At 58.7% G+C, this 19,266-nt stretch overlaps 1 protein-coding gene across 2 annotated transcripts in view; it reads right to left on the bottom strand.

Moving 5' to 3' along the window:
- SCUBE1 (signal peptide, CUB domain and EGF like domain containing 1) overlaps positions 1-19,266 on the bottom strand; it is a 137,921-nt gene that overhangs the window by 34,561 nt on the left and 84,094 nt on the right. For both annotated transcript variants that reach the window (XM_058308905.2, XM_058308904.2), the window contains 4 exons: positions 14,262-14,378; positions 9,571-9,693; positions 7,258-7,374; positions 5,740-5,862 (listed from right to left, as the gene is read on the bottom strand). In XM_058308905.2, the coding sequence (XP_058164888.1) occupies positions 5,740-5,862; positions 7,258-7,374; positions 9,571-9,693; positions 14,262-14,378 (480 nt within the window). The remainder of the gene's footprint in view (positions 1-5,739; positions 5,863-7,257; positions 7,375-9,570; positions 9,694-14,261; positions 14,379-19,266) is intronic.

The following is a 19,266-nucleotide window of genomic DNA, read 5'->3' on the forward strand; positions in this document are numbered from 1 at the left end:
AAGTATTCAGGGGAAATGCAAACCAAATATGCTAAAAGCTTATCGAATGCCTGAGGTCCATGCTAAAAGCTTACCTAAGATGTGGAAATATATGCTAATTCAAGCCTATTGAGAACTGAAACAAAAGGACCATTTGGCCTTTCCTCTCTGTATAAAAGGGACTAAAAAATCTTGTTCGGGGCTTGGGATTGAAACAGAAAGTTCCCGAGTCCGGCCGGCCGTCAATAAACCATTTTTCCTTCTCAAAATCATTCCTGAGTCCTGGCCTCTCTATACTCAAATAATTGAACTTCTCTCAAATTCTACAACAATATCACTAAAATATTTCTTCAATTGTAACAAAGGTACACTTTAATGCAAAATGTTAATAGGGAAAGCTGTGCATATGTGTGTATGGAAGCATATAAAAACTCTAATTTGTGTATGATTTTTCTGTAAACCTACAACTGCTCTAATATTAAAAAGGGATGAAATACTGATACGTTCTACCTATACTGTGAATGAATCTTGAAAACATTAAGCTAACTGGAAAAGCCAATGATAAAAGCCCTATTCTACTGCTGTGAATCTTCCAGAATAGGCACCTCCACAGAGACCACAGCAGATTAGTGCTTGCCTGTGGCTGGGCTGGTGTTGTGGTTGGAGGGGAAATGGGAGTGACTGCTCGAGCATACAGGTTTCTTTTGAGGGTAATAAAAATGTTCTAAAATTGATTGTGGTTGCATAACTGCAAATATGCTAAAAACCACTGGATTGTGCGCTTTAACTGGGTGAATTGAACGGGCATGTGAATTTTATCTCAGTAAAGCAGTTATTGAAAGAGAGAGAGAGAGAGACAAATGAGGCCAGTATGCAAGCCCTAAGGGACCCAAGCTGGCTGTCCTGGCTGAACTTGTGACCCCCTCTCCTGCAGGTTAAATTGCTCAAAGGAAAAGGGTAAATATTTACACTGATAGCTGATAAGCTGTTGTAGTAATTTACAACTTTGGAATTAAAACAAGAGGTTTGTTGCCCCTGGAAATGGAAACACAGAGGCCCCTGAGAGAAGAGGCGGAAACTGGAGGAAATGCTGTAACACTGCTCGCTCAACAAGCGGCACTGCCAACCTCCTTAGGCAGGGGCCTCCTCCCACAGAGACCAATCTGTGGAGGTCGAGGATTCCATCACAGACGCCCTATATTTGGCCTCCTGTTGTGAAAGAAAGCAATGGGGGAAACGGATATGGCTCAACCAATTGGGCTTCTGTCTACATACAGGAGATTCAGGGTTCGATGTCCACGGCATCCTGGTGAGGGCAAGCAGGCCCATGCAGCAAGCTGGCCTACCCGCAGTGCTGGCCCACACGGGAATGTCACCCCGTACAGGAGGAGAGTCACCATGTGTGGGAATGCTGCCCAGTGCAGGAAAGCCACCCCACGCAGGAGTACCGGCTGGCGCAGAGAGCTGGCGCAGCAAGGTGACGCAACAAGAGACACAGAGGAGAGAAAATTAGAAGACGTAGCTGAACAGGGAGTTGAGGTGGCGCAAGAGAGAAATTGCCTCTCCCCCACCCCGGAAGGTCCCAGGATCAGGTTCCTGGAGCCGCCTAATGAGAATATCAGCAGACACAGAAGAACACACAGCGAATGGACACAGAGAGCAGACAACAGTGGGGGGAGGGGGAAAATAAATCTTTAAAAAAAAAAAAAAAAGGAAGCAATGGCAACAACCCAGTTGTAAGAGCCGTGAGGATAGTACCCGGTGAAGCTGCAAGGGCCACCTGGTGCCACCAGCTCAAATGGACTTTTGCTAACATCTTCCCTAAGACGATTCATGCCAACAGATACACACTGGCTGTGATATCAAACAATGTTGGAGGAAACCCTTCCTAGTGTAACAGAGGAAATGGCCAGTTCCTGACTCCTGTGCTGCCAGCAGTCCTGGATAAAGATGGGACAGAGATGGGACCTGGATTCTCAGGAAGCCTTTAAGCATCTCCAAATGGATTTTATGGATCATGAATATGTACTAGTAATATATGTTTATTTTTTGGATGCATTGAAGCAGTCCCTTGTTGGGACAAACCAACCAACCCAGGAACTAAAATATAACTAGATCTCATGTTCCTTATTTGAGACATTGCAACTTACTTACTTAGTGGTATCTGGACATGTTTTACTGGGAGTTACTTGTGAACTACTCAGAATCATCCCCGTCTTTATTAGCCCCTAACTTCTGGAAGAATGGAAATGAAGTTTTCGGAACTGTGGTTACCAGCTAGAGGTCTTAACGGACGTCCTCCAGAGGACGCCTGGGGCCAGGCAGGCCACACAGGTTGACAGTTACCCACGATTCTCTGAGCAGGCAGATGACAACCTGAAGTAGGTAGCTTTTCCCAAGACTGCTGGAAGAACTCCCCTGGGTGCTGGGCACACTGGCTCCCATACTCTTTTGCATACTTCTGTCCCTTACTCTTGTGGCAGTGAGCACTAAGGCTCTGCAGTGCTGACTCAGCCTGTCCTGTTTCTTACTGTAACAACAACTCGCCCAGGTCTAGGCTTTACGAGGGACAACCGCCATCGTCATTCTAGAGTTCAGCTCTCCCAAGCGGACAGTGCAGCCAACTTGAAAAATGGCACAAAGGTATAGAACCCAATCTTTATTAATTACACTTCTTGTAGACAATATGTAAAAATGAAGGCACCTGCCCTTGCGCTGGGAGGCGGGTTCAGCTGTTGTTAGGATGTCCGTGGCTGTTGGTTACTGCCACACCCTGGGACAACACCCGTCCAGCTGCATGAGGCTGGGTTCGTCTCTGTACTCGCCAGCACTTCAGTGTCACTCTGGACCAAGGCTCAGTGTTCTGCAGAGCCCCAAGACCGTCCCCAATGTCCACCCCCATTTAGTGCCTTCTTGCAAAGAATCCGAAGGTCATCCTTCCTGGATGTAAATAGTAACTGGTGAAGACGACTGTTGGGGATTGTAATCCCATTCACGGGAATTGGGCAATTCAAGGGGGTCATCCAAAATTAGGCTGTGCCATGGGGGACACAGCAAAAAAGTCTAAAACCCTAGCCCGGTAGTAGTCATGGAGGACAGTGCCACCTTGGATTTCCTTCTGGCCGACCAGGGGGCAGTCAGTACCATGGCCAGTGTTTCATTTTGAGCCCGAATTCATACCAGAAGGAAAGTGGAACCGCCTCTATCAAGGCTGAAAGAAAAGCAACCTGGGGAAGCAGATGTGGCTCAAGTGACTGAGCTCCCGCCTACCACATGGGAGGTCCTGGATTCGGTTTCTGGTGCCTCCTAAAGAAGATGAACAAGACAGCAAGCTGATGTGACAGGCTGGCACAGCAAGCTGATGCAACGAGACACAACATGAGGAAAACATGACAGATACAACAAAGCAGGGAGTGGAGGTGGCTCACACGATTGGGCGCCTCCCTCCTACTTGGGAGGTCCCAGGTTCAGTTCCTGTGCCTCTTAAAAGGAAGAAGAGCACCCAATGAACAGACACGTGAGTGCAAACAATGAGGTGCGTGTGTGTGTGCGCGGGGGGTGAGAGATAAGTAAGTAAAATTAAAGGAAAAAAAGCAACCTGAACACTTAAGGTGGACTTGGGAGCTTGCTGCCCTGGGCAAGCCTGGGAAATCTTAGGTTGTCACTCTGAAACCTTCCAGTGCCTTCTGATAATACCTGTATTTATACTTGTTGGTCTCCATCAGTTACTATCTGTTGTCTAGAATATTAAGTGCTTTGATGCAGCCACTATCCCAGGAGAGGAGTTAAAGGTAAAAATAGGCTGACATCATGCCGCCTGACCCTTGCCCTGAGAACGGCACACCTGAAACTCAGCTTCAGGGAGACTCAGTGACAGCGGGATGACACGAACAAAGCTGATGGGCTCTGCTGCCAGCTTGACTGAGGGGTGACAGAAAAGGGGGACTGAGAATTTAAAGACAAACCCCCTCTCCATATCCCTAAAAAATGACTCTCAGTTCCGAGTGTGACCCTGCCTAGTGGATTAACGCCACCTGCTCGGGAGAACGCCCCTCGGAGGTAACCAGGCCAGGATGGCCTGGGGCTCTGGAAGGCAGCCGGGGTGGGGGTGGGGGGCCCCCAAGGCCTTGTGCTCAGTGCGGAACCAGCTCAAACCCTGCTTCCAGGCCGACGCGGCCTCGTCACCCACAGCCCGCAGGATTCCTTCCCCGGAGCCCACGAAGACAAGCAGCGCGCTGTGCTCAAGAGGGCCGGAACAGCAGGGGCTCCTCAGCTTCTGGCTCTCAGGGATGAGGAGACAGTAGCCAATCTCTGAGACCTTCATTCATGCATTCAAAAAGCATTTACCGAGTGTAGCAGTTTGATATTATTGATAAATTCCAAAAAGAAATACTGGATTATGTTTGTAAACTGATCTTTTCCTCTGGACTTAGTAGATTACATTGGATTCAGAGGTTTGCTTGATTAAGTCATCATGTAAACCTCTTGTGCCAGTCGGGCACTGAGTCCCCATCCTTTGGTGGGTGGGGACTCACAGATAAAAGGCAAGGCAGAGGACAGAGTTGGGGCGTTTGATGTTGGGGTTTGATGCTGAAGCCTTATGCTGGAGCCCCAGGAAGTAAGCAGAGGAGAGAGAAGCAAGACCCTGGAAGGGAGGAACCCAGGAAGCCCAAACCCTCGCAGACGTCAGCAGCCATCTTGCTCCAAAAAGACTTTGGTGAGGGAAGTAACTTCTGCTTTATGGCCTGGTATCTATTTAAGCTCCTACCCCACATAAACACCCTTTATAGAAACCAACCCATTTCTGGAATTTTGCATCAGCATCCCTTTGGCTAATACACCAAGGGACCGCAAATGCCAGTGCTGCTCTAGAGGCTGGGGGTCCAGGCAAGAATCACCTACTCAGCCACGGGGTGTGTCCATGAGTGGGTAAAGTGATGAGACGCGCAACTGGAGAAAAGCAAGGAGGACAGCAGAGCAGCAGCCCGGGGTCGGGGGTGGCGGGCTTGCCATCCAGGTGGGGATGCCTGCTGGAGCAGGCGAGGCACGTGTGGGCTCTGCAGGGCCACTGGGCTGGCTTCGCGCTGAGGCGGGTAAATGGGAGGCAACAACTGGCCTATAGCAGCGTCTGCTATACTAAGCATTCTGGCTTTTATTCTGTTTTTATTCATCCTGGTTTGTATTTTATTTATGCCGAGAGAGGTGAGGAGTGGCTGGAGGGGTCAGTGCAGGGGGAAGAGTAGCGACTCAGGTTTCTAGGATGATCACTTGGTTGCTCTGTGAGGCAGGGGCCTGGAGAGCCGCTCCTTCTCTGCTACCCTGAGAAGAGGGAGTCCCGGCACCCAGGGCAGGGCGCTGCCCAGCACACAGGAGGCAGTTGGCGCTTTGGGTGGCACCCACCAGCAGAACTGCGAACTCAGCCTGGGGAGCCCACAGTGCCCAGGGCTGCCAGCAGAGGGCGCACGAGCACGCACGCCATCACCCCACTGTGGGCGGGGCGCCTGGGCAGGTGGAAGGTTCCCACCACGAATGTGAGGGTGGACACGGTGCCGTGCGCTGTGCAGCTTCCCCCACCCCTCGCCCCCAGCAGGACCTCCACACACCCCCTGGAAGCTTCCAGCCCCTCCCAAGACTCGGCAGCTCAGGGTGCACAAGCCTCAGCCCCGAGGGGTCTGCCTTCACCTGCCAGCCCTCGTCTCCTGGAGCAGCCCCTGCCTGGGTGCCCCTCAGGTCCAGCCCTCCACCGCCCCGGGCACTCACCCACGCAGTCCTTCCGGTTCCAGTGCAGCCGCCTCCCCGGGGGGCAGACACACTCATAGCTGCCCTTGGTGTTGACGCAGCCCTGGCCGCAGCGCCCGTCGTTCACGCTGCACTCGTCCACATCTGGAAGCGCAGGTGGGAGTGAGGGCGGGGGGAGGCAGGGCAAGGGGCCACCAGGACAGAGGGCCAGGACCGCCCGGCCCCTGCCCGACACGGTCATCAGTGCAGTCACTGCATGCCGCCATGCACGCACAGCCACGCGGGTACCCAGCCACCTGGGCTACTTCTGCCAGGAAGCACCACCCTGCCCCGTGGGCTCGGCGGGCTTCCAAACTCAAGCAGCCACATCCAGGTTAAATTCCAATCCAGCCAGGTTTCCCAGGGCAGGGAATGGACACTGTGGGCATCTCCAATCCCCTCCACCCAGCCTCAGTTTCCCCTCCTGTACAGAGTCACCTCGAAGGGCCCTTCCTCCTCTGACAAATGAAGTCCAGAAACACCCATGGGGGACGGGGGTGAGGGCTGGCACTTCTCTTCAACCACAGTGCCAGGACTCAGAGCCCAGGCTGCCAAGCCAGAGGCTGGCACCCCGGCCCCGAGCAGCCCACCTTGGGGGCCACTCCCAGCCCCTGCTGTGCTGACCGCTCTACCGCCTGGCCCCTGCAGAGCAAGCATTTCACCTCATGTCACGGAAACAGGAGATGCCCAGAGACACTGGGGTCGCCCTCGACTCCCCTCCCCTGTCCCACTCTGCCCGTCACCACCTCCCTCCAGTGCTGGCTCCTGAGGCCCTCTCGGGTCTACCCCAACCCACCCCCTCCTGCCTCCGACTGGCAGCTCTTGTTCCAAGGCCTGGAGCCACCGGCCCACTGGGGCCTGGGTCCAGGCTGCCACCTGCGCTCCACTTTTCACATGACAGCCACGTATCTCACTGTGTGAATGTGACCATGCCACCCCCCTGCTCGAACAGGGAATAAAACTTCAAGGCACCTCTAGGGCTTGCAAAGCCCTGTGTCCTGTCCCTGTCACCTCCCAGTCTATACCTCTGACCATGCCCCTTCTTCTCTCATGGGGCTCTGACTACACCGGCTGCCTCAGTCCCTCCACCCCAGTGCCTCTGCACACGCTGCTCCCCCGGCGTGCGTCCCCACCTGGGGGTTCTCCGCATGGTCTTGACACTCCTGCTGTGGCCCCTACCCCTGGAATGAACTGCCTGTGGGGTTCTCTCTGCAGTGGTGTCCCCCCTTCCAGACAGGGGTCCCCTCTAACTACTGTTTCCAGGCTCATGCCCACAACCTGGCCATGGCCTGGCACGCAGCAGATGCTTGCTGCCTCACTCCCTGACTCGCTCTTGGCTGACCCCTCTGCCCAGCTGTCCCCAGTCTTGTACAGGCCCCCCCCTAGGTTCAGTGGATCAAGGTCGGGGGGGGGCGACGACGACGTGGGGTGCAGTGTGGGTGGCCGTGTGGCCAGGCGCGTGCCTCGGGGGGAGGTGGCCCTGGTGGGCGGGCTGCAGACCTCCGCAGTGGGTGGTCCCGTAGAGCGTGTAGCCGCGGTGACACAGGCACTGGAAGCTGCCTGGGGAGTTGATGCAGACGTGGTCGCAGGTCCGCTCGAAGGAGCACTCGTCAATGTCTGTGTGACCGCAGGAAGAGAAAGTTTGAGGAGGACTTTCAGGGCGTGGCAGGGGGCTCAGCCTGCCACCCAGTCACTCCACCAACAGTCCCCAGGCCCCGAGAGGAGTCCCTGGCCAGCCGTCAGGCCGGTACACAGCCGACCCACGAGGGACGTTGGGCTTATCGCAGGCCTCTTCTCCAGCTTTGAGGGCACATCCCCCCTTTCCTGGAGGTGGGGAGAATGGAGCAGGGTGGCTACAAGGGATTCTTATGACCACTGGGACTCTGCCAGTTTAATAAATCACATCAAGCTGTGGTTAGGCTATGTGTTTAATGCACTCCTTCAGGAACTTTATTGCATTTTTGAGAGGAGGAGATTGGGGCTCACCCGAGGGTGCTGAGAAAGCAATTGAACTGAGACATGAACTCAGGCCTCTTGGATGCTGACCACAGTGTTTTCTTATTATTCTTGAAGGTCTCTTGAGGAGATAAGGGAAATACCACAGGTAGAAGGTGGGATATGCTACTCTAATAGTGTGTGATACTTGGTCTGAGCTTCCTGGCAGCCAAGGTAAAAAGGGGAAAAGTGCTCATGTTGGCCATAAATTCTAAAGAAAGTATCTCCCTTGGCTCAGTTGAGGGAGGCCATGAGGGCAAAGCAGCACTAATCTGGCTCTCCATGGGCACAGCAGTTAGAATTCATTCTTTGCAAACACTGGCTTATGTGACTTCAGAAATACTCGTTAACACATTTGTGTTTATAACTTAAGCAAGGAATCACGCTGTGGGAACTCAGAGGAGGGTATGATCCCTCCCAGCAAAGGGATTTGGGGAGACCTCTTGGTGCCAGTGGCACCTGGGCTAGACCAATGATGGGGCTTGCAATGAGGAAGGAGGAGTGGGGAAGGGCATTTAGGCTAAAAGAACAGGACGGGCAGGGGCCTGGGGTGGGGGCTGGCGGCACAGGCCACCCAGGGCATGCTGTGGAGCTTGGTGGGGGCTCGAGAGGGTCCAGGTTCCCCCAATCGTGAGAGCCCCGAGTGCTAAGCAACTGAGCGTGGGCCCTCTCTGCTGGAGCTGGGGCGCAGAGAGGTGGGCCTGGAGGAGGTGAAGACGTTGCAGGGGGCAGAGGCTTGTCCTGGAGCCCTGAAGCGGCCATGCTGCCCCGCGCGCCCCTCGGACAGCTGCCCGTGCACAGCCAAGGACCCTCCCTCGGCTCTCTGAAGACCACGTAGGGCAGAGCAAGAAACAAAGTCCAAGTGTGGAGGGGCCTGGTGATGGGCCCCGTGACAGCCACTGTGTTCCCGGCCAGCCCTGGCAGCCCGGCCAGGACCAGGAAGGGCACAGTGAGCTTGGGGCAGGCTGGCTCTGGCCCCTCAGGGCCCAAGAGGGAACAGTTGCTGGACCACCGTGGGGCTCACGCTGCCTGGGGGCCCGTCTCTGACTGCGCTGCTGGGCGGAGCTGAGCCCCTCCCGGGGCTCGGCTGTGTGCAGTCGGCAACTGCTGGCGCCCCGGGGAACAAAGGAGAATGCCACAGAAGGAGCCACGATGAACCGAGTGCCTCCCTGACCAGGGCACCCCTTCTCCTTCCCATTGGCCTCATCCAGCCCCACAGGGCTCCTGCGGTCCCGACTCCCTGTTCCAAAGAGTACCGCCCCCGGGGTGGTTACATCCCTGACTCCTCCTGGGAAATGCCTACTTGTCCTTAAAGTCTTTCAATGTCCCCTCCCCCAGGAAGCCTGCCTTGACTGCTCCTCTCTACTCTCAATCCTCTGGGCTCGCTGTGCATCCTGGAAGTCCTGCTGGACTTGTCTTGAGCTGGGCTTCACGGCTTTTGCTCAGACCTCTCCTCCCAGACTGGATGTGTCTGATCTGGTGCATGGCAGGCCCCCAGGCCCCCAAAGTCCTGCTGGAGAGTGTTGCAACGGGCAGTGTGTGCCACCAGGGGGCAGCATCCCACCCCGAAGCTGAGCCGTCCATCCCAGCAGGGAGCCTGTGGCTCCGGTGGGTGGGGAAGGCAGAGCTGCTGAGCCGTGGGGACACGTGACCACCCTGGGGGCCCTAACAGGGTCCTAAAGCTTTCAGGACCTCAGACCTTCTAGGATGGCTGTGCCGGCCTGGGGGCAGGAGCCCACCCAGAGGACTGCAGAGCCAGCCCGCAGGCCCACCCCCGGGGGCTGGGAGGGTCCCTGACTAGAAGTGGCCGCGGCTCACCTTGGCAGGTCCGCTCATCCGTCAGCAGTTTGTAGCCCTTCCGGCAGCCGCACTCGAAGCTGCCCACGGTGTTGCGGCAGAAGTGGTCGCAGCCCCCGTTGTTGGCCAGGCACTCGTTGATGTCTGCGGAGGAGCGGGAGGGCCCGGGGAAGGCGCTTGAGCCGTCCGCCGGGGGACAGCGACGGGCACCGTCCCCCCATTCTGCCCCGGCTGGCGTCGCTTGGGTCCCGCAGCAGAACTGTCGGGATGGGGGTCTGTGGGGAGGCCGGCTGTGCCGCTGCCCGAGCCTCGGGGGCCTGGCATTCGCGGAACCAGAGACGGGAAGGAGCCAGCTCCTGCTGCGCCGGGCAGCAGAGCGGGGTGCTCGGAGACGCAGCCTGGAGGGGGAGGCTGTGCCCACAGGCTGCTTCCGGCTGCCCCCACCGCCTCTGGAAGGGGCTGGCCGTGCGCCTTCCCTCCGCGGAGCGCAGGGCAGTGACTGCACTTCCTCTGAAGGTCACCAGGAGGATGAAATGAAATAATCTCTATGGAGCGCTGGGACTCAGGTGGTGCTTGTTTTAAAACAACAGGTGCTACTGCCCCCCCTTCTACTGACGAAAAGCTTGCGTTTAGGAGGTAAAGTAACTTGCTCAGGGTGCTACAGCCAGTAAGAGGTGGAGCTGGAATGACACCTGGGCCTGACTTCAGAGCCAGAAGCGTTCTTCTCCTGGCCCCCACCCCCCTAGTTCCACACTGCTTTGCTGAAGCTGTTTCTCTGCTTGGCAGTTAATGAGCTAGGACTGTATTTTCAAGAGCATCTGGCCCAACACTTGCCATCAATGACCCCCTCCCAGCCTCCCTGCCAGTCGGCCTCGGCGTGCATGCCTCTGGTGACAGGGAGCTCTCTCCCTCCCAGCAGCACCCTGGCTGTGGCAGCATGAGCTGGCTCACCTGGGCTCTGTGTGCCGGGGTGCAGAGGCCCTGCCTGCTGTCTGGGCCCTAGGCCAGGCTGGCAGACTTGCCTTTGGGGTCCTGTCCCCGAAGTGCTTCTTCTCCAAGAGACACAATCCGGTTACTACAAAGTTCCTTGCGGGCCCCAGTCTTAGGGGCCCCCTCCTGTTCAGCTCCCTGCAGACACGACCCAGCAATTAGGAACAAAAGCCAGAGATGACCTTCCTGGTCCGGAAGGGCAAAGGGACTGCTCGCCGGCGGTCCCTGATCTCGGCAGAACGGCCAGCTGCAATGCATAGCCTGCGCTGAGCCCGCAGTGAGTGTGGGGCAGGGGCAGGTTCCCGCCCCCATGAGGAGGTGGCCGGCCCCCACTTCACAGATGGGGGAGTGGAGTCCCATAAAGGAGAGACTTCTGTCCACCATGCAGACTCCACTCTCGGCTTGACCCTCCGGCGCTCACTGCTCTACTTGTTTTAACTCCAGCCACGCAGGCTACATTCAATACAGGTGGAAGAGGCTTAAAGCAGCGCTGGCCACAACAAAACCAAAATCAGGCCTGTGGTCAAGTAAATCAGAGGTCCTGGGGTTAGAGAGGGCCGGGCTGGACCCCTGAGGTGGGCCGGGAGGGGCCAACAGGCCTGCCTTTCTGCCCAAGGTAGTGCCACCCAAGGACTCCTGTTTGCAAGTCCTGGCCTGGGAAGGTGGGGCAGGGCGGGGCGCTCAGGTGCTCCCCCAGACTTGGCTTCCGGCCTGACTCTGCCTGCGCAGCTCTGGGGCTTGGTGCAGCCCTGCCCCCCAGGGCAGCAGGTGCCTACACGCATGTCCTGGAATCATGACCACAGGACAGGATTTCTCGGCACCAGGGATTCTGCCGCACGCTTGGAATGATGCTGCCTCATGGGGAAAGCCCGTTTCCCAGAGCACAGGCCCCCTGGATGTCTGCTGGGCCCTGCCTCGTGCCGCCCCGCCGCAGGGCTCCCTAAGCCATGGCACGTGGAAACTTCTAAGGGGCTGGGAGGCCGGGGTGTCCGGCCTACAGATGAGGTCCCGGAAGCACAACCCAGGACCATCTGACTCCAAAGATGGGCCTTACCCAGCACACATCGCTGGCCCTTTAGCTGTCAGAGAAGCAGATAGAAGGTCCAGCATGGGCGGGCCCAGGCTGAGGCTCAGTCATCTCCATTCCTACACCTTTTCACACACACCCCCCACTCCAGCTGTGTGACTTTGGGTAGGGAAAGTTGCCTCTCTGAGCCTCCGGTTCCTCATCTGGGAAGTGGGGCTGCAGACAGCTGCCTCTCACAGCATCATTAGTAAGATCAAGTGAGCTTACGCCACCATGTGGGCATCACCAGGCCTCCTGGCCCTCCCCTGGAAGGCCTCGGGCCTTCTGGAGACCCAACCCCAGCCCCTTCCCCCTTGGGGCAATCAGCGAAGGGGCTGGGGTGGCCACCAGGCAGGCCCAGGGAAGCACACCTGCCTGAGGCCCGGGCCAGGGAGGCTGGCTGCTGGGGTTCGGGAGGGAAGGAGGGCCTGCTGCTCCAACCCAGGACACAGAGAGGGGTGCTGGGCTCCCCCAGCTGGGGCTCCCACCGGCCTTGCTGCTGACTTCCTAGGGCCAGTCCTGAGCCCTGCTGCTCCCAGAGCCAAGTCTCTCTCTAAAGGACTGTATGAGAATGGATGGGGAATGGAGACAGGAAACCAGCCCAGCCTGGGGCCTGGCACCCAGCAAGTGACCAGACCCAGCAGATCTGGGTAGTGTCCCCTGCCTTGGGTGGGAGCCTCCTGAGGCCTCCCTGTGACGGCAGAGGAGGGCCCGGGTGCTGTCAGGGGCCTGCGGCTCTGCAGGCAGGGCCCAGCCACCCCAGCCCACCTCTTCTCTGTGTGCTTGGCTCCTGCCTGCGTCCTCGGCCACCCCGGCTCTGGCCACACCACCCAGTGCTGCCTGCAGCCACCTTGCACCTGCTGACCCTTGGAGAAACTATCCCCAGGAAGCCTTCCCTGATGTTCCCGCTGGGGTCAGCAGCCCCCTGGTCACGGACCTGCCCTCGAGGTGACGAGAGGGCCTTCAGAGCGGAGTCAGGTGGCCTGGCACGAGCCTGCGCAGAGGAACTGCCTCCAGGTGGGGGCTGACTCAGGTGAGGGCAACTAAAACAGTGGGGAGGGCATGGGCTGAGAGGAGGGGGTCTCTGGCCATCGAGCAGAATGTTCCACGCACCACCCAGTGTCCCTGGGGGAGCGTGAGCGAGTGGTGGGGGTGGGGGAGGGGAGAAGGGTGATGGGGCGTCAACCGTTCCTGTTGCCCCCTGCCCAGCCCACCGATGGGGCATAGCCTGGCAGTGTAGGAGCCTATGGGTGAGGGCTTCTGGGTGGGCGTAGAGGGAGGTACAGGGAATGGGCTGGCTCCCTCCACGAGGCCAGCACCGCCCAGGGCAGCCTGGCAGCAGAGCAAGCTCTGGCCTGGGTGCTCCCACTCAGGTCAGAGCCCTCTCCTGTTCACGCCCCCAGGAGGCCTGCCTGGCTGGGAACGCTCCTCCAGCTATCAACAGAGCAGTGGCTGCAGAATGGCTTGATTTTCAAACAAACAGGCGGAAGAGCTGCTGTTTCCGCCAGTGATGCTGGGCTCTTCCCAGCGTGGGGGCCTACGAGTTGCCAGGGAAGACAAGTCACGAGCTGTCTGTTCACCTGCGCAGGCTTAAAGAAGCCCACCTCAGACTGCGTAAAGCCTCCCCAGCCTCTGCTTTCCCTAGTTCCTCTCCCTGGACTTCAGAAGGCGAAGCTCCCCGCACGTTCACGCCCCTGCCGCGCTTCCTGGCAGGGTGGTGAGGGGGGATCAGGCGGGCTCAACAGGGGCTGGAAGGGACGGTCTTGAGCTGAGGGGTGGGAATGTTGAGGCGCTCACCCCTTTACAGGGGGCTTTGGAATTCAGGCCCAACTCTGTTCCCTGCAGGCAAAGTGACTTTTTAGGGGTCTGTGAACACCCCAAGGCCCTTGCCTGGGTCAGTCCTGCGGGTGGCTGGCTGTCCCCACGTGGCGTGGCTGGCTCCTCTCCTTGATGTCTGTTTCCAGAGCACCAATGGCTGTTTCTAGAGCCTTCCCGACCCCCCTTGCTTTTCATTCCCTGAGGTCTCCCTGGTGCCAAGCTCCCTTGGGAAGCACTCAGCAGCTGCAGGATGGCTCCAGGAATGAGTGGGAAGAAACCTCTCCCTTCTCCTGCTTCCAGCAACCAGCACACTGGCTCATTCCCTTATTTCCTCAATTGCAGTGATTCTCAGATGGCCCATTCTTTTTTTTTCTAATTGCAAAGGTAAAGCACCCTCATCCCTTCAGCTGAGATCCCGTGGCCTCGTTCCTCCAGCTACCCTGACACGCAAGGCCCTTATTTTCCCCAAGCTGTGCTCTGGGTTCCCCTACCCCCACCCTGCTTGACGCCCTACAAACCCAGGGCTATGGTGAGGGCTGTGCTACATTCCCCCCTCCCCAGGAAGCCACAGTGGTCCCAGGACGTCCTGCAGGAATCACACAGGCTTCACTGTAACCTGGGGTGCAGCCCAATCCTGCCATCAGAGCGCTTTGTTGCTGAGACCCTAGTAAGGTCCCAGCATTCTCTGCGGCTGCCCCTCCCTCCCCATGGCCCCTCCAGCAGACACGGGAGCAGGCCGAGCTCCTCCAGCAGCTCCTGCACCGCCGGGTGGCCACACCCCTGGGCCGGGGGACAGGGCGGCCACTGTGCCTTGCAGGACAACAGTGCCTCTGCTGACCTTTGCACGTCTTCCCGTCTGGCTGCAGCGTGAATCCAACGGGGCAACTGCACCGCACACCAGTGGCCGTGTCCTTGCACGTCCGGTCACAGCCTCCGTTGTTCACTGCACATGTCTCTGGGGAGGGAGAGGGAGGGAGAGTCAGCGTCCCCGGGGACAGAGCCCTGGAGGCACAGCCTGGCTCTGGGCTCCAGGGGGGCGGCTTTGCCTCTGCATCACCCAGTGATGGGTGATTACTGTTCACGAGCTGTGAGGGGCCGGGCATACCGCTAAGGGGTCCGTCAGGATCTGGCGGGCTGCTCTGAGATCGGCCTGGCTGGTATGTAACTGCCTGGGGCCTGTTTCCTAAACCCTCGCCCTGCCTCACTGCAGACTGGCACTCCTGGGAGGCAGCTGGGCCTCGTAAACGCGTCTTTGAGTTCAGAGTGGTCGGCAGCCCTGGCCGCGGTGGAGGGAAGGGCCTGAGACCACAGCCATCCATCACCTTGATGAGGTGCTCTGCCAAACATCTGTTCTCACTGAACTTCAAGCCAAAGGCATCTGCTTTTTGTCCACTTGAAGCTCATCTAGGGCAGCTTTTTCTCCTTTCGTAAATTTAAAGGGGCTGGGAGGAACTGGGGTTCGGGGGGCGCTGGAGTAAGGTGTGTGGTGAGTGCTCTTCCCAGGCCTGGAGGAGGGGTGGGCGCCGGGGCTTGCACACGGAGGAGTGGGCTCTAACCGCTTAGCTTGTTCTGGAAAGGTCTGTCCTCTTGAGCTATCTGTATTTCTGTCAGCTGCCCTCAGTCTTCTCTGGGAGGGGTTTAGGAACAAGTATAGAAATGAAGGAAAAAATACATGCATACGCCGTCACCAGGAGTCCCTGCTACTAAGTCCCAGGGTCTCTCCTTTGAGCTCCGACTTGGGACGGGGGATAGTGCAGGGTGAGGCAGAGGCTGGGCAGTCCCTTCTGGGGAGGGTGTGTGTCAGCAGGCACCTATGTGTTTCGTGGGGGAGCTGCCTGCTGCAGAGGCACCCACCCTCCTTTCGTGGCTAATGCCTCCACTGAGACAGGGAGGCAGCTACCACCAGAGCAGGTCTCCTAGCTCCACACTCAGCGTGGCCCTGCCTCTCTGTGGCTTTCAAGTCCAAAACCTGCAGCCAGGCCCAGGCAATGCTCTGGATCCCTCACGTGCCTTCCCACCACCCGGCCTCGGTGGGGTGCTGGTCCCGCCGCTTGAAGGCCTCCTCCCTGCTGCCCTGCAAGCCCAGCTCAGAGACCACCTCCGGGGGCGCCTCCCGAGTCCCCGTCAGCACCGGCCCGGGTGCTCTTGGCTCCCTGCCGGAACGTCTGCTGGGTTAGTGGTGGTGGCCAGGCTTGGGTGTGAGTCTGGAATCAGACCCTGTCGCTTTGTCACCCAGCAGGCTGCCCCTCCTCACCAGACCTCAGCCCGCGCACTGAGAAACGAGGATGTCAGCATTCCCTCCTGCGACTGGGGCGAGGGCCAAGTACCCCCCACACCCCTGACAAACACCAGGCCTGGGTCCCGGCACGTAGGCCATGCGTGACAAATGCTCGTTTCCCCTCCTGGGTCCCAGCACTCCAAAGCCAGCATTCCCCTGGGCACCTGAGCCTTCCACGTGGGATAGGGAGGCCAAGAATGGGCTTCTTTCCCACGCGGAATCATCAAGGCTCCAGGGATGACTTGTGGGAGTGCCCCACGGAGCGGAGGTGGGGTGTGGTGGGGGCACTGAGATGGTGTCCCTGAGAAATGGACCTGGCCTCAGTTGCTGGCACCAGGGGCCTCACCACCTCCCCTTCCCTGCTGCTGCGAGCCCTGCTCTCGCTCTCTGTACTGCTGTCCTCCTGGGACAAACTCGGCCTCTCAATGGGCCTCTCCCTCCAGACCACTGGCCCCTGCTGGGTGACTGGAGGACTCGTCCTGAACCAGAAATGTGACCCTGTCCTCCCCAAGGCCTTCCCTGGGCCAGGCTCAGGCTGGAGGCGAGACTGGCCACTAGCTGGGGCCTGCGGTGGCCTCGGGCAGGTCCCTCCTCTGACTAAGGGACGGAGGTTTCTGCATTAGCTGTACTGTCCCAAGGTTAATAAATGTAAAGCACAATACAGGGACAGGGTGACAATTAACCTACCCAGGTCCTTTCAGCTCAAGTAGGGTACTGGGGACTAAAGTGCACAATTAATCACAGGACAGGCTGACCTGGACAGGGCTGACTGCCTTGTTTCTGGGAGTTTCCAAGCTGAGGCTACCGAGTGCTGCTGAGCTGGCTCCTGCCCTTGAGGGATGAGCAGCCTGGGCCACTACCCTGGGTCCCCATCTCGGAGCACATGGGAGAGCTACGATCCCTGTGCCCAGAGCCCAGAGCCCAGAGCCCAGCCCGAGCTGGTTCTAAGCTACTACTGTCTCAGACAGCTCAGCCCCTCCCTTTCGGGGAGGGGAGCCTTGACTACGGGGTCCCTCCAAACACAAGCAGCAAGTACGAAGCCGGCTTGCGGCAGCCTCTGGCCCTGTGGGGAGGTGGGGAAGGGCTCAGCCCAGCAGTGCAGGCTCTCCTCCTCCTCCTCGCCCAGTGGCCGCCTCTGGGTCTACTCCCCTGCTCCACTCCCCACCCCCAGGGGCCAAGTTCCCAGGGCTGAGCTGGAAGGGCAAACGTGGCTCTGCAGGCCTGTCAGGTGAGGCCAGAGTCTACTGGCCAGTCCGTCTGGCTAGTGGGACTGTAAAGAAGAGGGCAAGGCAAACCCCAAAGGGCTTTTGTCCTCATAGTCTGAAGAATGTATTTCCTTTCTCACCCAGTGGGCTCATCAAGCAATTTCTAGAGGCTTCCACTCTCCACCTGGAGAAGCGATGGAATGAAACCTCCCACAGGCACCACTGGCTCTTTAAAGTTGATAAAGCACCTTCCCATCCACTACCTCAGTGGGCCCCGTGGCAGCCCCAGCAGAGAGGATTGTCCACAGGCAGGGAAACTGAGGCTCAGAGATATGCAATATCTAGGCCAGGCACGGCCAGCTGCATTTTTTGCTGGGCCTAATCCAAAACAGAAATGAGGGTCCCTCATTCAGAACTGAAGGGTTTCAAGATGGTGACAGCCAAGCATCACACCAGAGTCTTCCTGAGGGTGAGGCCCTGGGCCACTAGCAAGCTGCATGCCCCAAAGCCACCTGGTGGTCCAGGTCATACAGCTATGGGGGTACAGGGAGCCAGGTGGTGAGACTCCAGGCTGGATCTGTTCCCTGTGGTACCCCGGCTTCCTCCTCCAGCAAGTCGGGAGAGCTGTCCTACCCTGCAGGGCTGGGAGGCAGAAGGGGAGGAGGCCAGGCACGGGGCTGGGTTAGCGTGTGAAGGGCGCCAGAGTGGAGCCTTGCAGTGCAGGGGGGAGCCCCAGTTGAGCTTAAGGGTCCTCCTCGGGTGGACTTCCTGCTTGGGTCAGGCCCTGCTCGAGCAGGCAGACACTCAGCTGGACCTGCCCTGGGCCTGGCACGCTGCCCACCCTCTGCAGGGACCCCACCCAGGGACCCCACCCAGCTCCCTGAAGGGCAGACTCAGCTACAGTGGAAACACGAGGGAAGGCGGCAGAACACCAGGATCCCACATGCGCTGGGGACCTTGGCCAAGGCACTTTGCTTCTTGGAATTGGAGCTTCCTGACCTGTGATGTGGGGATGACGGTAACGGCAACCATAATAATTACCACATGGCTCTCACAAAGCCAGGACAAAGTAAAGGGTGCAGGGGCGGAGCTCTGGGAACTGCCACGTTAACTGGCAACGCAAGACTGCACTCAGGACCATTTCACACACCACCGAGCTGCTGATTCACTCAACAGTCATCTCCCGGACTCCAGCTCTGCCAGGCCGCTGCGCCTCGGACACGGCCCCTGGTCTCCCGGAGGCCACAGTCTGGCAGGGAAGGAGAAGGGGCATTTCTGCTTGGGAAGAATTCCTTGTGTTGGTGGTGAGGAGAGACGACATGGCCTCGGCCCTCGAGAGCCAACAGCTCTCAGGACAAAACTGGGCTGGGGTCTTGCTTGTGGTGCCACTTCTCCCCATGGCCCCCTCCAGCCCCTCACACCCAAGAAGGGCTCCACAGGCTGTTCCGCTGGCCTGAGCTCACACACTGCTGGGGACATGGCCTAGGAGCCCCGCCTCCAGGAAGCTTCTGGAGCCCCCGCTCAGGGTGGCACTGTCCATCCACATGACCTCTCCCATCAGACCACACCCTCTTCCAGGGCAGCACCGTGTCTGAACTCTGCCCAGGGCCCAGCACAGGGCCAGCACAGAAGAGGTGCCAGATGGGTTCTGCTAAGTGACTGGGTAAATACACACTGTGGAGACCCTGGTAGGAGTAAAGTGGAACAAGTGACCGAGTCCCTGCCCCGAGATGACCTGAGGGTACAGGAGACCTAGTCTCCCCAGCCACAGGGGTGAAGGCTGAAGGGCTGCAGCACAGACCTGGCCGCTGTCCTGCACAGGCTGCGGCGGCAGCTCAGGGAGGCGGAGCGCCACCACAGCCTGCAAGGCTCCTGGCTGTGGGCCGAGGCCTGGGCTCCAGCCTGGCTGCTGACCACCGCGAGCTTGGGCAGAGCGCCCTGCCCACTCTGATCCCCAGGCCTCTGCCTGGGGTGTCACCAAGCTAGGACCCTGGCCTGCCCCCATGGTCTCACCCACACCACCTGGGTTCCTGCCTGGCATGACCTGCTCTATCTCCAGCTGGACAAACATCCACTGCTGAGGGCTGCCTGAGGGGGTCGGCTCTTAGCCACACCTGGGAGCTGGTTAGTGACACGAGGGCAGGGATACAGGGAGACCCGGGAGCACCTTCCTGCGCTGGGCCTCTGGGCGGGGCAGAGTCCGGGTGAACACGCTCGAGGCTGGTGTTCGTTGGGGGGGAACGGCAGCCCTGACAAGGCAGGGACTCCCAAGCCGGGGCCTGGGGGAGGGGGAAAGGAGGCCTGGAAGGCCCCAGAACTGCCTTCGGCCAGGCCCGAGGGCGCACACGCCTCACAGCGCT

Source organism: Dasypus novemcinctus, chromosome 12 (genome assembly GCF_030445035.2).
Source record: "Dasypus novemcinctus isolate mDasNov1 chromosome 12, mDasNov1.1.hap2, whole genome shotgun sequence".
Classification (NCBI taxonomy): Eukaryota; Metazoa; Chordata; class Mammalia; order Cingulata; family Dasypodidae; genus Dasypus; species Dasypus novemcinctus.